The sequence below is a fragment of the Oenanthe melanoleuca genome, chromosome 11 (genome assembly GCF_029582105.1).
Source record: "Oenanthe melanoleuca isolate GR-GAL-2019-014 chromosome 11, OMel1.0, whole genome shotgun sequence".
Taxonomy (NCBI): Eukaryota; Metazoa; Chordata; class Aves; order Passeriformes; family Muscicapidae; genus Oenanthe; species Oenanthe melanoleuca.
In genome coordinates, this window is record NC_079345.1 from 7,083,331 (window position 1) to 7,101,365 (window position 18,035).

The 18,035-nt window shown below is 45.5% G+C and overlaps 1 protein-coding gene across 4 annotated transcripts in view; it reads right to left on the bottom strand.

The window, feature by feature from the left end:
• PLEKHG4 (pleckstrin homology and RhoGEF domain containing G4) overlaps positions 1–18,035 on the bottom strand; it is an 85,572-nt gene that overhangs the window by 53,811 nt on the left and 13,726 nt on the right. For all 4 annotated transcript variants that reach the window (XM_056500670.1, XM_056500668.1, XM_056500669.1 and 1 more), the window contains exons 2-5: positions 17,385–17,582; positions 9,419–11,510; positions 4,068–4,283; positions 320–443 (exon numbers count right to left, since the gene is read on the bottom strand). In XM_056500670.1, the coding sequence (XP_056356645.1) occupies positions 320–443; positions 4,068–4,283; positions 9,419–11,510; positions 17,385–17,582 (2,630 nt within the window). The remainder of the gene's footprint in view (positions 1–319; positions 444–4,067; positions 4,284–9,418; positions 11,511–17,384; positions 17,583–18,035) is intronic.

Sequence of the window (18,035 nt, forward strand, 5' to 3'; positions counted from 1 at the left end):
CACCGAGCTGCTGCATGACTGTCCCATGATAGCTCCCAAATCCCATTTTCTGAACTGATGAAGGATAACAAGAATGGCTTGGATTCATGGCAATGCACGAACACATTCATTACATATCCAATTATATCACACCATGTGCACATGGCATATACAGAAGAGGTAAAGTGCTTGCTGAACACAAGCCTGTTCATCCTAGCAGGAAATTCCCACCTGTGTAATTCCAGGATGGCCTGGACCAAGTTCCTAGGCCAATAAAGTCAATCTCCTTCCATTCCTGCCTCAATTTCCATCTCCCTGAAAGTCCAAGAGCATCACAAACCTTGGGATGCTATGCAAGTACAGAAGAAGGCGCACAAGCTCAGTGGTATTGCAGTGAGGGTTTAACCAGGCTGTGTTCCTTGTCGTTATTATGGCCACTGCACGTCCTGATTTGTCTCTTGTACCTGTAAAAAGAGAGGGGGGATAGAAATCACACAAGTAATTCAACAGAGCCTGGTTCCAGATTTGTATGCTTCATATCCTCCCACTAAGACCCACCACCTTCCTGAAAATCCTCCACAGAACTCAGTATAGTGTATGTTGCAGATGGTAGGACGCTCTAAACACACTTCCAAAGTACCCAAATGCTGCCCTTATTTATTTCTTCATAAATATGGCTGAAACTGCTTAACAATGATCTTGAGAAAAGCAGAAATCTCATAAATTCAAGATACAGAATCTCAACTTCACATTGCTGTCAGATGAGAGAACACAGACAGGTCTGCAGAACATGCACTATGTAACAAGACTGGACACATGCTGCAGGCTGAGCCCAGAACGTAACCAGTCAGGTCCTGGAAGCAAAACCCTGGAGCAGGAGACCAGAGTTCCTCCTCAGAGGCTGCAGAGAGGAGCACCCTCCTGCCTGCCTATAGCTCTGACAAGGGCAGAGGCAGTGCCAGGCTTTCATTAGGTGCAGGGCTCGCTCAGTGCCCAGGGAATACATACAGCACAGTACAGGCAACCCAGCTGAGCTGTGATACACTGAAGGAGGAGAAATCCCTCTGCTTCAGTTAGCCAGGAAGGACAATGCTCCTCTGCCACCAATTATCACAGGAAAAGGAGGACCTAATAGTGCCAGTTTCGGAATTATGTCCAGTCTCCTCTCCAGATGCAAAAGGAGGATAAAGAGCAGGTGGACACACCACTTTGGAAAGCCAGAACTGCCTCTGAGACTCAAAATCAGGCAGTACCTGCAGTGAGCCTGGGAAGGTAGGTGATTTGGGGAACAAGAAGGAACTTTTGTGTGAAAAGTAACTCACAAGAACGGGAGCCATTTCCTGTCATACAAACTGTATAAGAAGAATAGGGGGGCAGAAATCCCAAGCACAAGACAAAACCAAAGGCTTAGAGAAATCTGTTTCTCTCCTTAAGTCTGTTGCTACCACAGGAGGTACTGTCCTGGACCACCTCTCTCCCCCATCCCAGGGACAACCATGCAGCTGACAAGTAAAACAGACACAGATGGACAGCCTCAAGCATGGAAAGCTGCCCCAGTGTGATGTTCAATCTGTCACTAGGACATGACTCAAGTACGGGCCACAGACACAGATGGACACCATTCTGAAGCAGGGCTTTCTCCCTCCCAGGGACTAAAACTGTGACACAGGCTTTCTCCTGCTAACAAAAATCTTTTATCATCAGTGTGATTAAGGAGGACTTTTATTACTTCTGAAATACTGTAACCTGGATGCTGCATAATCAAAGAGATGGAAAGAAATTAGAAAGATCTTATTAATATAATTTGCTTCATAAGATAAGGGGACCATCACAAAATAAAAAAGCAAAGCCCTCAATTACTGAAAAAAATGGCTCAATAACCAGGCTCAGTAAAAGCTTTCTAATTCTGAAGCAACATCTTCCGTCCATCAGGCAGGCTGGGCATCACCAGAACTTGATTAAACCTTGAACTTTCATCTAGTAGTCTGGAAATTGCCTGACCAGGTCAAAAAAGCAACCACAGCCACCAGGGCTAGGTCTTCCAACAGTGGCACAACCCAGAGCAGAATCCAGAACTAAAACTACCCTGAAAGTTTCGGCTAACTTCATCAGGGACTAGTTTATTATTAGCTCTTATTCACCATTCATTATAAAAGTTATTCTTTCTAATGTAATTACTGTATCATTACCACTGACCAACATAAAGCATTTAACTGAGTGGTGAGTACATTCCCTCACCAGACTGGTGTGAGGATTGCCCACTGAAACACCAAAGAGGCAGAGAAGTCAATCAAATCTGACAGTGCTTTTACAGGATACATAACTCCTCCCTCAGAAGCAGTGTCAAAGCCAATCCTTGCTTCTTGCAGGCATTTGATATCCCTTCATCACATATTCAAAGGCTTTTGTCTCATTTAACAGTGGTACATAATGATAGGAATCTGTGACAAAGGGAGCATTAGGTAATATGGTCAGGCTCCTGCAACAGCAAGGACTGAGAGCTTCTCTGGAAGACCCTCTCTAACCCTGTAACTTTTTGGGCTGTTATATACAGCATAAAAATGTCCAAACTGATCGGCTGACCAGATTAAAAGCCTTCTTTGGAATTTGTTGTAACAATTCATCTCCTAATGCAAAGTTATATGTATGAATGTACCATAATTCTAACCTGCCCTTGGTTTTCCATTTCATCTTCTTCCAGAAACTGGAAAAGTTTTAACTCCTTTCTTCCTTCTTGGCACAAAGGTGATTTCACCTCTTTCTCAATCATCCTATGAGATAAACAACCTCCCAGTCTGTAAGACATCCAGTTTAGTTACAAGAAAGGGCTGTCACCCTTCTCTGCACCACCTCTAATATTTACCATTTCCTTTACAACACAGCCCAAACTATTTCAGAGGCATCACCAACAAGTATACAGAGGTAAAAAAATCAGTTTTCCTTAATCTGTCTAGTCATCTCCTCCCCTTTACACATCTGAGGTCCAAAAGGGACTTGCAGACCCAACACCACCTGGGAGATGCCTGTGCTGCCTTTCTGCTCTCCTTCCCAACTCCTCCACACTCCACAAGTCTGCCTGACCTCCCCTCTGAGGCTGGGCTCTCTGCCCAATTTTCAACTCGTACGTGGCCCCTGAGCTGCTCAAATGCAGCTCCTCCTGCCCCACACCAAACAACCCTCTTGTTGGCTCTGAAAGGACAAGCCCACAGGGGCTCCTCACACAGAGCTGCCAAATGCTGCTTCTCACTAGAGAGGTAGATCTTACTTCCTCTGCTTTACTTCATGTTTGGTTAAACACAAAGACGTCTTGTGTGGGCCCTGTACACCAAGCAATCCTGGCTACTCTGACCAACAGCCTCAGCTTTGTTCACCCCTCTGCCAGTATTTGTCCCATGCAGAAATTTTATCTGCAGCTGTTTGATATTCACTGCTCTATCAGATGCAAACACTTAATAACATTTGACCTACAGCCCAATTCTAGCAGAATAATTCTGGGAAGTTCTCCCTTGATAGCTAGTTTTGTCATTTTCTATTTAGCAACACTATCGTTCACCCTACACATTGCTCATCCACTTCACTGGGATAGTCTTTTCAAAGCTATGTGTCATGAAATCAAATGTTTTCTAAAAATCTATTCTAATTACTTCTAATTACCAAGAATAAAACTTGTTTTCAAGAGTCCTGTCAAAGAGCATTTTCTACATTCCTATCCTTTAATTATCTACCAAGTGAATCAAGTTCCTATTCTTCTGACCAGGTCTGATGTCAGGCCCACCAGCCCATCATTAGCTGCACCCTCACTCTGCTCTTTTTGAACTCCTGGTATGAGCCCACAGATTTGGCATTTCTGACTCACACACACTTGGTTAACATTTTGAGACTCCTGAGAGCAAATTAACATTAATGGGAGGGAAGTTCTACTTCCTGTCCTGCCCATTCAGAAACTTCAGAGGATTCAAGAAACTGACCTTCTGAGAGGTTTGGGGTGAAAGAAATAGAACTGGTACCACTCTCCAGCGCTGCAAAAGGAGACTCATCTCCCTCCTACAAACCACATCTCCAAGACACATTCTGGCTCAGCCACTCACCAGGCAGGTAGGCAACTCCACTCCTGAGCACTTCTGGGTTCACATCCTTGACTATGGTAGGTGCAAACTGACCACCCCAGGCAGTTCCAGAAGTTGGGGATGTCGGGGGAGTAACAGGTGGTGAAGTTTCCTCCAGGGCACTGCTTTTACTCACTGCTTTCAACACACCTGTGCCAGTTGCCTCTTTTCTCATCTCTGTCTCTTCTGACATCATTCCTGTAAGACAAGCGACAAACAGAAGCTCGAGCAGAGTCCCACCCAAAAGGTCCCAGGTGAGTACCAGACTGGGGAGGGACGTGCCCCCAGCCCCAGCACTCTGCAGCTCCTCCAGCCCTTTATCCAGCAACATGCATGTTTCAAAAGTGGTTATAACATTAATACTACTGCAATTCTAAAAAAACAAACCAATTTATTGTGAAGTATAAAAGCTCAATTCAGATCAGGATTACTGTAGTCAAAGTCCTTTTTAAAGGTAACATATCAAGCAGTACATGTCTGCTCACAGCCTGGAAGTCTGGCACAGTGCAAGCCTCTGGCTGAGCTCCAGCAGCCAGAACATGCTGGAGTGATAAACCAGCTTCTGACAGGGAGGGCTACTCCATCAGGACAGAATTACTCCCTCAATACTATTTTCAGATTAGTTCCTGAAAATATTAAATAAACTGGATGCTAACAAATCAGCTGGAAATTAGCCAAAGAGACCTTGCTCTCCTTGTCCAGCCTTTTTTAATTAACATTTCATGTGAAAGTCAAAAAACCGTTTAAAAACACCGAAGAAAGAGGATGATTACACCAACCAGTTCCTGCTCAAGAGCTGCAGAAAATGCTTCCTTTGTCTGACACCTCAGGTCAAAAGTACAAGTTACCAGAATCTGTTAATTCCAAAATTAAGTATCTTGGCTACTACATGGAAACTAAGGCTAGTTCTATCAAGTTTCAATTTTCATGTAAAATTATCTGGAAAGAAGGAAAAAAGTATCTACCCACTGTGCAAAAAGTATTATACCCCATTTCCCAACATCACAAGAATTAGAAGCCAACAGCACATCTTCAATAATAGATCTTTAGCATCCTAAGTACACAACTAGGCTAAACCTGTGTTGGCAGAAAGCTATACTAAATAAAAGGCTATACTTCACTACAAATCCTGATACTTCAGTATCTACCAACAAAAATATCAAACTTTCTTTAGGAAAATAAGAGTGGAATATTTATTTGCTTGCTATGAAGTCAGATATTTTAATTGCTATTTAAAATTTACTTCAACTATCCTACCTCCCTGCTGCATCAACAATGTTGACAGTTGACTCAGTTTATTTACTAACAGATTCCAATACTTCATTAAAGAGCAGGACCAGGAACAAAGCAGTCCTTGAAGTGGCTTTCAATACAAGTTTTAGCAGTGAAGGAGATTTACAGGTTTAGGCTTAGCCCAAACTGCTTTCAAAATTGCTAAAATGGGTGAGAGAAATGCCCTGAGCAGCATGGCTCACTGCAACAAATCATTCAACAGTGGGGGAAACTAGGAGGAGCTCGTGGGCTCTGCACCATCAAGGGCATGACAGAATAGCTGCTCATTCCTCTTTGGTAACGCCCCTGGTTGAGGAGCACCCCTGGGATCCAGCTTGGCATCTGCTGCATTTGGCCACATAAGCTGTTGTGATGGCTGCAGGGCTCTGCCCAGTTCTGGGCTGTTCCAGAGCTCCACTCTGTTCCTAGGGCTACCTCAGCCTCTACTTCCCAGTGGTGCAAGAGGTCATCCACTTCAGACAACACTGTTACATCTTCCTGAAGCAGCATTTTAAAGGGGCACCTGCAGGAAGGCTATCTTGGAACATCACAGAGTCATTGAATTTGTGCCCAAAGGTTTCATGTTAAGAGCTGGTAGACTTTCCAGGAGAACATGGAATCACCTCATCAATGAGCTGTAAGGCCTGCCAATAGGAACTACAGAATTTGTAGTAAAGCGGTCTGCATTAAATGACAAAAGTCTGCAAGAGGACCAAAATGTCAGATTTAAAGAGGACAAGAAATGGAACATAGCTGTGTTGCACACAGGTTACACACCAGGGCAAGAGAAATACATAAATGTATGTGACAGTCCTGCCTTGGATTATCTCTTAGGAATGAAGAAGCAGCTCCCAAAAGGTAGGAGAGAAGCATTTTGTTCGGCCCACTATACACAGTCATAGTACCGGGGCTTTTCAGCCCTGAGGAAACTTCACTAAAGCTGTGCAGCCTCCAGACTAAGCATATCTTGCCCAAACAAAACTCTGAAGCCTAGCTCAGATCTGCAGATGCCAGCTCTCCCAAACAGGGCCAAGCACACTGTTTGTTATTTGCAATCTGGGGCGGAGGCACTCACTAAAGCGGAAATTGTAGAATGCGGAGGATTACATCTAAAAGCAAATTGAGAACAGGGACATCTGAATTTGCCGTGTTTGCAGGTTCCACCTTTCCCCGAGGTTAAGGAAGTGGTAGAGGAGGATTTGCTTATGTGCATTTCAAAGAGACATTAGCATTTTCCCTGCAAACTGCCCCAGCACCAGTATCACCTACGCTAACATCACGTAGTAAGTGGGACCAGGAACAGAATGCCCTAACAGGTGCTGCTCAATATGCCCCAGTGTGGCTTTTCAGCCTATTTCTTGAATATCAAGATACTTTCCACCCACAAAATAGAGGAATTCTTTCCAGAGTTGGGAAGTTTCAAAATCTACTTTCATTTAGATGTTAGTCATTAGGAAAAAACAGCAGCCATATTATCTCTGAATGAACCATTGAAAATTTTAAGCCACCAAATCAAAACAGTTCACATTTGACTTCAAGACTTTTTAGACCCTATTTGTGCATAAAATAAGCTCATTGAGAATGGAAGTGAAGAGAGAGAGTTAAGGGACAAGGAAAAACCTGCAGACACAGCAAACTCAGATGCCCCAGTTCTGAACATGTATTTTGACATAATCTACAATATCTGCTGTAACAAGCAAGCTCCTCCACCTCACACAGAGCAAATTGTGTCTCTGCCCACTGCTGCTGAGGTGTGAACTTCAGATCTGAATTGACCCAGTAAAGCTTAAGTTTTGTTGTTATTTATAGTTTAGGTAAGATACCTAGAGTTTCCAATCGTAGTAGCAAAATGACCTCAACAAGACACAGAGAATTTAAACTACAGAACTGCCCTGCTGGAAAAGTAGAGCCCATTTGTAGGACATTTGCTTTGCTTTGTAATTTTATCTCTGAATTATCTTATAAGCACATCTCTGAGAGTTTAATGGGGCTAGATAAGGGGATGGCTTGTTTGGATCTCAAAGCAATCAAATGCAATTGAATGGATTAAGCTTTTTATAGTGCCAGCTATAGTGTTTAAGAAATACTGCCAGCATTAACTGATACTTGAGCTGCCCTTTACCATAAAGAGTTTATTTGGTTAGTTTGGGAGGTTTTCCTGGCAGTTTAGATTGTTTCTTTTGCTTTACAAGCCCTAAGATAACAAGGTTTGCTTTTCTCTTAAACTGTAATGCCCAAGTTTACCATCAGCATACTTGAGTCACTTATTTCAGCCAAATCCCCAGAATAATTTGTATTGTCTTCATTAAAAACAATCTCTGTGTGTATCCCAGAGGGGTCCATTGTTGCTGAAATCTCCAGCAGTGGCCAAGATTTATTCTTTGGACCAGTGAGAACATCACACATTTAATGAGCTGCACCTGGCTAATTTTAGACAGAAGAGATGGAAACATTGAACAAGCAGCCACTGGACTCATGAGCAAAGTGTCCACCCAGCACTAAACACAGACGAGGTGTTCCAAGGCCTAGTCCTGAGCAAGCATGAAGTCAAGCCAGGTTCAGCTTGGCCAGGGGAATGGATGGTTATTGGATGGTTATTTCCTAGCATATACGCCTCAAGACCCACAGAAAGGCAGAAGGCGATATTCTTTTTTTTCTGCTCATTGTGATAGATAGTGCAGAGAGACATGCACTGCAGGAATAGAAACTTTTGAGCTGACCCCTCCATTTCACACAACAGAAATCCTTGTTACTTCAAAAGTATCAGAAATGCCTGGCAACCCTGGGCTTGCCTAACTATGGAATTAAATTAGTTTGATGAAATGTTAATGAAATTTTATTTTAATCAATGGACACTAATTTAGCTCCATTAGGAGGTCACTAAGACATCAGGTAAAATGTGACTTTTGGACACTTGAGAAGCAGCTCTGTGTGCAGTCAAATGGAATCATGCTGCAACTCTTGGCCATATAATTTGGGACCAGGGCAAGCATTACAGTGGCGGTACGTCCCAAGACAATCAGGCCTGCATGTACTGCCCCAGAGGGTCAAACATGCTCTAACAACATGGGTCTGTATGCCAACCCTTTCAAGAGCCCTCACTCCAATATTTCAAGCTGGGTAATTTTCCTAGCCAGGGGTCTCAGGGAATGAGAGCTGTTGAACTGGAATGGCATGTTCCAGCCGCCCCCGCCGCACACCCGCTGCTCTGTGAGATCTGCATATGGAGCTGCAGCTTTCCAGACTCAGCAGAGCAGGGCAAAGCCCACACCGGGCCCATGCGGTTACACACTGCCTGCCTACAGCCTGCTGCAAAAGGCAGACACCTGGACTGCCCTCGCAATTCCTCCTGCAGCAGCACAGCTCCAGCTCAGGACCCCAAGTATCAAGAAATCTTGGTCACTGAACATTCCATCTGAGTTGAAGTTAGATGCTTAATTTCTGTGCTCTTCCGCTCAAGTTAAACAGCTTCTACTGGAAACATAATCAAGCTGAAGAAAGCATGCCTGAGGGGAAGGCAGGGAAGAGGGGGAATCCCTCAGCTCTGCAGTTTGCTGCCTAAATCTGTTATCAGCATGTACATTTGTTGATCTTCAGGTCACGTTACACAGCTAGTATTTTACTGTGGCATCCACTGCTGCTTCCTCTTGCCACAGCCATCTTCCTAAAGCCATCTTTCAACTATGAGAGACTTGTACAGCTAGACAGACGTCTCTCCTCACACATTCTGCACATCACGAATGTAGCAGGAGGAGGTCACCAGCAATGAGATTAACAAATTAAAAGCTTCTTCCAATGGAACTTTGTTCTGTACCAGTGCAAATTTGCAAAGAATTATTAAACAAAATACCACACTAAATTCACCTGTGAAGAGAAAGCTAAAAAAATGCTAAAAAATGGCAATTTAATCGCTTCCCAGTATTTTGTGCTATTACCCCAAAGTCTCCCAGATGTATTTGTCAAATCCTGCCTAATAAGTAGTATTTAAGCAGTACTCCTTGAGGACTTTGCTTTCAATCCATGTTACCAAACACAACCACACAAACATCCAATGGCTGTACCTTTAGGAGCTGATGCCCCAGAAGCTGCCTCTGGCTGGGAGTGCAGAGTGGTAGGCTCTGTATGCTCCTCAGCAGGTCCGGAGGACAGTGGTCCACCCTCCAATTCCTCTTCAATGGACTCCAGTGTTTTTGAAGCTGTAGTCTTCAACCTTTCCCTGTAAGAAGAACTTTCCTGATTCTTCACCTGTCCCTCCAGGTTCAGCACAGAGTTCTCTTCACTTTCACAGACATGGTTTTCCAGTCTTTGTGGTTCCTCAAACTCCTCTCCAGACCTCTGGGTTTTGAACAAACTTGAGTCTTCTTGTGCATCAGGAGCCAACAAGTCATTGTTATTTAATTGTTCTGCCATCTGATTCCCCTCTGCTGACAGGGCAGTTTGGAGTAGTACAGCTTCTTCAGCCTTTTTATGCTCTTGCTCTTCACCATCTGACAAAGTTCCATCTGCTGAAGCTTTCACAGAACAGTGACTGTGACTAGTCAGATTTTCATTTACAGTCAACATTTCTTTAGACTCTTTCACTTCCTCTTGGCTATCCCTTCTTCCCACCTCAAATTCATCTACATCTCCTAGGTTCTCTTCTGGAGGATTTAATGGAAAACTGGTATTTGCTTCGTTATTGCTGCAGCAAGCACTTACATCTGCTGTGTTCCCTGAAGGAGAGCCTCTCTCCCCACCCATATCTGAATTCTCAGGCAATGTAGTGACCTGCGCTGGCTCAACACTACCACTGACACCCTCGCAAGAGACATCAGAATCTTCCTTTAGTGTGCAACATGGTTCCAAAGGCCCTAGGACAGATACAGAAGAATCCATCAGTGTCACCTCCTTTTGACCCTCAGTCAGTGGTTCTATGTGTACTCCCAGCATCACTTCCTCTTTAGCAGCAGTAGCATCTAGAATCACTACTGGGCCTTGCTCCAATGTTTCAACACCAGCATTTCCACTAGGTCCATCACTTTCTCCCTCCACGTTTCCAGGGGCACCAGGCACTTGTGCTTTGCAGCAGACAGCATCTCCAGCACACACATCACTGTAGCTGCACAGTGCGTATTGCCAATCCAGTGAGTGTTCACTGTGAGTCTCCTGCTCTGCAGATGAATCTTCTGCACAGCAAGCAGGAGGCTCAGCCACAGGAATGTTATCACCCATACTTCCAGGATCAACTGGCAGCAGCTGACCTTCTGGAGACAGTTCTCCACGTGCCATCACTTCGTTGCCTTCCAATGGAGTAACATTCTTGAGAACTTCTGTAGAAGTGCTCAGAGTGTCCATTTGACAGTGTTCCTTCTGCATAAGTGCTGACTGAATTAAGTTCTTGGAGTAGGTGCTGTCTTGTATGACAATAAACCTGTGCTTGCCTTTAGATTCATTCACTCGTGCCCTAGGCTGAGTTAGATAGCTTAATGCCAGCGACTGGGTTAAAGATCCTGTTTGTGGCCCAAACCTGGGCAGTGAAACTTCTGCCAGCTCAACGTACTCCCCTTCAAGGTCACTTGTCAAGTCCTCTTCAGTCATAGGACTTGTAGAGACACCATTGACCAGAGCTTCCTTGAACTGTGGAGCTGTACTGCTAATGACAGGGTTGTCTCGATTTGGGTTTAGCTCCTGTAGATACTGAGACTTCAGGTCTGGTGAAGTGCACTCAGTACGGTCCTTGGGAAGGCACAAAATTGAATGTTCCTCTGTTATTTCTGGAGAGATGATATTGTTTTCAATTATTTTTGGTTTATTTATAAATTCAGGATTAACCACTTTATCCCAGGGGACACGAAATATTTTGTCATCAGTGGTTAGTAAACAATTTTCCAGTGCTATGCCCATCCGCTCTCCATTGAACGTACTCAACCATTCCAGAGTAAAAATAGAGGTATATGAAACTTCTGGAATCACCACTTCTTCTACATTATGCTTATCTTTTCCCAAACATTTCACAACAATTCGTGGAGGCTTCTTCAGAGAGGGGACCACCTGCAGGTAGAAGTCACCAGGCTTCAAGATTTGCCCGTCGATGGAAGCCAGCTGGATTATAATCTTCTCTTGAATACACAGGGGCCAGCCCGCGTGGCGAAACAGCAATCCGCAGTACGGAGCCTACGGAGACAAGAGAAAGTGTTATCAGGACCAGCAAAAGCTTAAGCTTTTCAATTGGAGAAATCAGGAAAACAGAAGAATTTAGGGTTTTTGGTTATTGGCGTAGGCAAGCTTTTCACACTATGGTCTTTAAAAAGCAGGAATAAAAAAAGCTACTAACACAAACAAAGTATGCAGGACAGATGGGCACAAGTTACGCTGGGAAGCTGCAACCTCCCAGTGAAGGGAAGAAGGCACTGCAAAGACAAAACAGGAGATAGGAAGCAGCAAATGAGGAAAGCACAGCAGAGCCACAGAGAGAGAAGGCAGCAAGTACCAGGAGGAAGCTTCGAGGAACCACACTTAACATACCAGCAATTTCCTCACACCCAAAACATAGTAGCACTCAGGCCACACCTCACACAAATCCCACCCAAGTAAAAGAACTGAAGTTTAATGGCTGAACTGACTTGACTCCATTGTTTACAGTATTATCACAACTTCAAAAAATAATTTCAGTGCTTTGAGCTTGATTTTGTTTGGCTAAGATTTAAATTAAGCCATTATATACGCCATCAATCCCACAATTAATCTCATCTTTTTCTGTATGGCAAGGCTTTAGATTCAATTAACTCAAGTATTTTGCCATATAGCAGAGAAACCAGAGAACTGAAAGGAATTTCCTGGATCCTCACACACCTTGAAACAACAGGTACTGACACAAAGCAATTTCCTTCTTATGTTCATCAAGCCTTACCTTCAGCCCCACCAGATTTCTAATTCTCCTTGCACCTGAAGCAAAGTTGCTCACAGGTTTGGAAATCCAAATCATCCTTTAGATTCAGTAATTCCTCCTCCTCAAACCTGTATTTCCTGGATGTGTTCCCATTCCTTAAAGTTATTAACCCATGTCACATGACCTTAGCACGTCTGCCTTCATCATCTCCTCAGTGTGCCTGAAGTATCTCCTCTGTAATGCCCATTTCTTTTTCTTAAAAACCATTTGTTCATTGTGCAAAGGATACCAAAACACTAACTGTAATGGCACCAGCACTTCCCAAACGGGCCAGAAGCATCTCTTAAAGCTAAGATCCCACTTGTCTTCCAGTCATGCCCCCACAGTAACCCTGTTGTTTTTTCTCTTCAAACTGTTTAACTCCAGTTCACAATAGATGTTCTGCCCGCCACTTTGCAGAGGCATGTGCTTGCCCTCTGAGTCCACCATTACAAAAATTTAAGTACAAAGTTTTAGAGCTCATCTTATGCAATGCATTTATCACTCTCCTCTTCCAGGTTATTGTTTGTGTGTCCCAGGCTGATCTCACCACAAACATGCCATACATACTCTTACTTTTTATGGCAAGGTCATGGATGAGAAGCACTGAGTATTTCATGACTCCTGCCTCCAACTGTTTTCCCTGCAGTACAAACACCCTCCCTTTCACCAGTTTATAGCCACCTTGCAATTCTTGCATAAACCTCAATCCCTCTGACACAGTAATTAATCTTCCATATGACTCCATAATAAATCCTTTATGGCAGAGATTAAACAATGAAATGTACCCCTCTAGAGAGAGCTGGTTTATTTAAAAGGCTGGTGTGACACTACCTGCCATGGAGCAAACCACATGAAAACGTTATTCAGTTTTTCATGGGTCAGTTAATTCAGTCCTTGCTCAGTACATGATGTTGTAGGCTCAGCTTGTTCTCTGTATTTTGTTACTAGCCCTGAGTTAACAGATTTAATAAAACCCCTGTTACCAGACATTCAGCATTATATGGTAACTTCTTCCATATTCCAGGACAGAGACCTGCCAGCCCTATTTCTTTGACACAGTCAAGTTCAGCCACAGCAGTTTTACTTCTGTTCACGTATTGCTACTGCTCTACTGATGTAGCTACGCCCTGTATCACTACAAAACTGAACCTTACTTTAGTTTCAGTTTACTTGAAAGATCATATTAATATTACCCTTCTATTCTAACCTAGACTCAGAGCAGACTGACCTCCTCCTCTTTCCTCTTTCTATTAAGTTAGAACCAACAAGCCCTATAAGCTAACACACAGTTGTCTGTGCTTCGCTCAAAGGCAGAGCTAAGCTGTGCAGTTGATGTTCTCAGGTTTTCTGATCTGCAAGACACAGATGCCTCTATCAGTAAGTTCCTTTCATCCACAGTACAGTTAAACTCAGCAAACCAAGATCACCTCTTGCAGCAGTTTGCACAAGGTGCTCCTGGCTCCAGCAGGTCTTATGCTAAATGTACTTTATGGACTTTTATGTCAAGCTCAAGACTCACACAGCATCTCAGTCAACAAAGCTTATGACTCCTACAAAAGTGCCCAAACCAAATATTTTGTATGTGAGTTTTAAACTAGAGCAATTTGCAGTTTTCCAGAAGAGACTGTACCATTGCATCCCATTAGATTATCTCCTAGTAGATATATCAAGGCCAAGGGTATGCACCAAGGGTCTTTCAGGGGAAGAAGAAGCAGACAAAGATCAGTTCCCAAACTGTTACATTTCATAGGACTGAAAAGTGAAAGACAATCAGCAGCAGCATAAACATAAAGCTGCATTTCATCAGCACATACTTGACACAGAGATTTTGCTAAAATTTGGATGCAGAGTAACCCACTGGAGGGCCATTCATACATTAAGAAATCCAAAAACTCAGCCTCACTGCTTAGATGCTTATTTGTCTGCTACTGACTCATAAGGAGAAAACTCAGCAATAAAATCACCAAAACCAAAATGCAGAATACATTGAAGTTCCTGAAAATCCCTACAAAGCCACAGTCTAAACTGCATCAAGAGCCAGAGTAGCATCCAAAGCAAGACTGCAAGTCCCACAATAGCCTAAACATTACAGAGCTTTAGAACTTTAGAAGTGGAGCATCCTCCACTCCTGCTCCTGCTCCAAAATGCACCTTCAAAGGGAAGATTATGTGAAGAGGCTTATTACAGTCCCTTTAACATCTCATTTTGAGGCTCAAGGATTTGCTTTTCTCGTGTCCAAACACTACCCAGCCAAACCAGGCTCATCAGAGAAGTGCCAGGAACACCCTCTACACCCAGTGGCTGAAGCCAGGAATAAAGCTGCCTCTGAGGAAAGAGCTGGGTACCAACGAGAAAAAAAGGCACAAAGGTGGAATCTTCTAGAGCTACAGAGATTGTTAAGCTGGAACACACCATTTATCTCAGGATATTACCTCAAGTGCTCTCAAGACTTTTTTCAGTAGTCATTCAGACACAAGTTAATTCTCTTCCCTCTAGTGTGTTTAGGAAATGCTTGCACAGAGCATCTGAACTACAAGCTTAAGTACAAGTAGTTTAGACTTTCTAAAAGGCAGACAAGACTTTCAAAAAGCAGTTAGTAAGAAACAGTCCTGTGATTTCAGACTGTAAAGATGAAGGCACATACAGTGGAGTTTTGAGGAAGAAGACACCACAGCAAATTAAATAAATTTCATAAATAATAAAAGATCAAAAAAGCAGACTTTTAAATAAAATATGGAATAACCTGGGCCCAAGTCTAAAGAGGGTACAAGGTACATAGAGTTTCCCTCGATTGCCTTGTACTACCACTGTGGAAGTAAAAAATCATCACAGCCAGAAAGGGTCACAACCAAGCAAGAAAGGTTTGCTGACCACTCTCCCAGGCATTTCACATTTCACCAAAACCCCCAGTACCGAATGCTAAGCCCTGTGCAGCCCTCCCTAAAGGCAGCTGCCCAACCAACCCCACATTTTGTGGCTGCCAGGCAGGCCAGGGAGTGCCAGGCAGGCCTCCAAGCACAGCTCGTGTCTCTGCATCACCTCCCCAAACTGTGCTACACAAGCAGGACAGCCCCACCGTGCAGGTTTCCCCCTCCCACAGGACACCTCAGACACCCCCACGCCTCCATGTCACTTGAGCCCATGCGGCAGGCCAGTCTGGAGTGGGCCACCAGCATCCTGAGCTCCTCCAGTGCCCACTGCCCTCATACTTCCCACATCAGGATCCCAACCTCTCACCGCCCTCACTTCTCCCTCCTCGGACACCCAGTGCCCATCAGCTTCATCCCTCCCTCCTCAGGACACCCAGTGCCCATCAGCCTCACCTCTCCCTCCTCAGGACACCCAGTGCCCATCAGCCTCATCTCTCCCTCCTCAGGACACCCAGTGCCCATCAGCCTCACCTCTCCCTCTTCAGGACACCCAGTGCCCATCAGCTTCACCCCTCCCTCCTCAGGACACCCAGTGCCCATCAGCCTCACCTCTCCTTCCTCGGACACCCAGTGCCCATCAGCCTCACCTCTCCTTCCTCAGGACACCCGGTGCCCATCAGCCTCACCTCTCCCCCTCAGGACCTCCAGCTCCCACCGCCCTCACACCTCTCTCGCCTCACGGCCCAGCACTCCCGCGCCTCGTGCTCCAACGGCCCTCCAACAGCTCAACCGAAGCCGCCCTGTCCGTCACGGCGGTCCCGCGCTGCTATTGGCTGTCGCAGCGCCTCCGTCCCTCCCATTGGCTGTGGGGCGGCCGAGCCCGCCCTGCCGCCACACCCGTGTCCCAGCCGGGCGCCCCGAGGGCCGCGCGGGCCGCAGTGGGTGCGCGGTCCTTCCGCGGCCCCGGCCCCGAGCAGCTCCCCTCTGGGACAGCAGCACTGTGTGCCCAGCTCACTGCTGCTGCCCCCCACTCCCCTTCACCCCCTCACCTGCCCAAGGCACTGCTGGCCGCTCAGAAGCTGCCGGGATCTGGAGGAGTGGGGAAATTGCTACCTTGGCTTCTTCAGCGAGGGCGGTGTTTTGGGGAAAGCCGTGAAACGTCTTGAAATAATTATCAGTTTGTACAAACGAAAAGCCTTTTCTTTCTTTAAAGGGGAAAAGCACACGATGCACCATAGAATTAGAAGCGCCAATTACAGATACTGATGGAATAACATTTATTCCAGTGTTCAGGGTGAGAGAGAGTAGCAAGGTCATGCACCACCTTGGATCCTCCTCGACTCACAGACGGCTGGCACCAAGCTGGAGGCTGGTGACAATATGGGGTGACAAACACCACACCAAAACACACTTTCCAAATGCCTAGCTCACATGGATCCATTCTATCTGATGGGTCTGTCTCCCCCAGTATTTTGCTTCCTTGAAGCAAATGAGTAACTATTTCAGCCTCTATTCCACATTTTTCCTCCTCCTAGAAATTCTTTGCCCTCTACCATGAGGACTTGAATAAAAAGCCTGGCCACACACCCGCTTTGCATTCAGAGACAAAAAGGTTAGAACAAACCCACATTTTAGGTTGTTTAGGCTGGTTGGGTTTTTTCATCTTGCAGACTTCGAGCCAAGTTTTGTGATGGAGGTGTTTGACTCATCGTTTCTAACATTTTAGACTCCCAACAGTAAAGCACGTTAATCTTGGACTCGTTCTGGCAGTAAATGTAACGTGACTCCTCGGGGCTACTGAGCCTTGTGACCGTTCCAGCAACCATCAAAGGGGAGCTGGAGTTCTGGGAAAAACACCGACTGGCAGCATTTCGCCCTGCACGTCATCCTGCCAGTGGCAGGAGCCCGACAGCTTCATCCACGGGGCCAGAGAACAGCTGGGGTCAGAGGCCAACCCAGCCGGCCACATCTAGCAAACACTTCGCAAAACTTCTTCCCGTGAATCCCTTCAGCTTTTGGTGTTCATGATTATGGAAAAGGAGAATACCGTTCCACACCTGATCTCTGATCTCTGAAGGGTTAAGCTTGAACAACAATTTCTGAACTGTTTCCTAATTGTCTGCCTGCCCTCCCACCTAGGCTGCCATACGTACTCAAGCGCTTTTTGCCAGCCGTTTTGCATACGGGAGCAGAAAGAAGACTCTCCAAGAAAGCCTTCACAGGCCTTAGAGAGCATGATGTACTCACACAGGCATCCTGCTGAATGCACTGCAGGATGTGCTTGGCTGGAATCAGGAAGTCTATGAGGTAGTGTAGTCCATCCCCACGGTACGTCTTCTCCACCACATCAAAAACTTGGCACAGAACAGTGGCTGCGGTAGCCTCGAACGGAGGGTAGAGTGCTGATAACGTGCTCTGAATGCAGCCGTCCAGTGATTCCGAGTCCTGCCGAGAGAAAAAGCATTAGTGGTACCAGGGCACGATTTGCCCGACGCCCAGGAGCGCAGCCATCTCCAAATGCAGGAGGAGCGAAGATCAAAGGAGCCAAGTGCTGTCCTTTCTAGCTGCTTTTGGCACCGGCGATGGCAGGTAAACACAGAAAAGCTCTCCCAAAACAGGAGTGGAGCGCTCGCAGAGTGCTGCGCACAGCGGCGAGAATTCCCAGCTTTTGCTTACGCAGCAAGTCCTGCTCCTGCGTGCGCGGGGTGGGGCGGCTGCTAGACCACACCGCAGCACGTGAGCGCCTGTGAGACTGCCGTGGGGTGGGAGCATCACCAGCCCCGTGTTCTGGGTACCCTCCTTGGTGGGCTAAGGGCTGTTGCAGTGGGCTGCATTCAGGAGTCCCAGCACAGGATAAGGTGCCAGAGCTGTTTGGCTCTGTGGAAAGCCATTCACCAG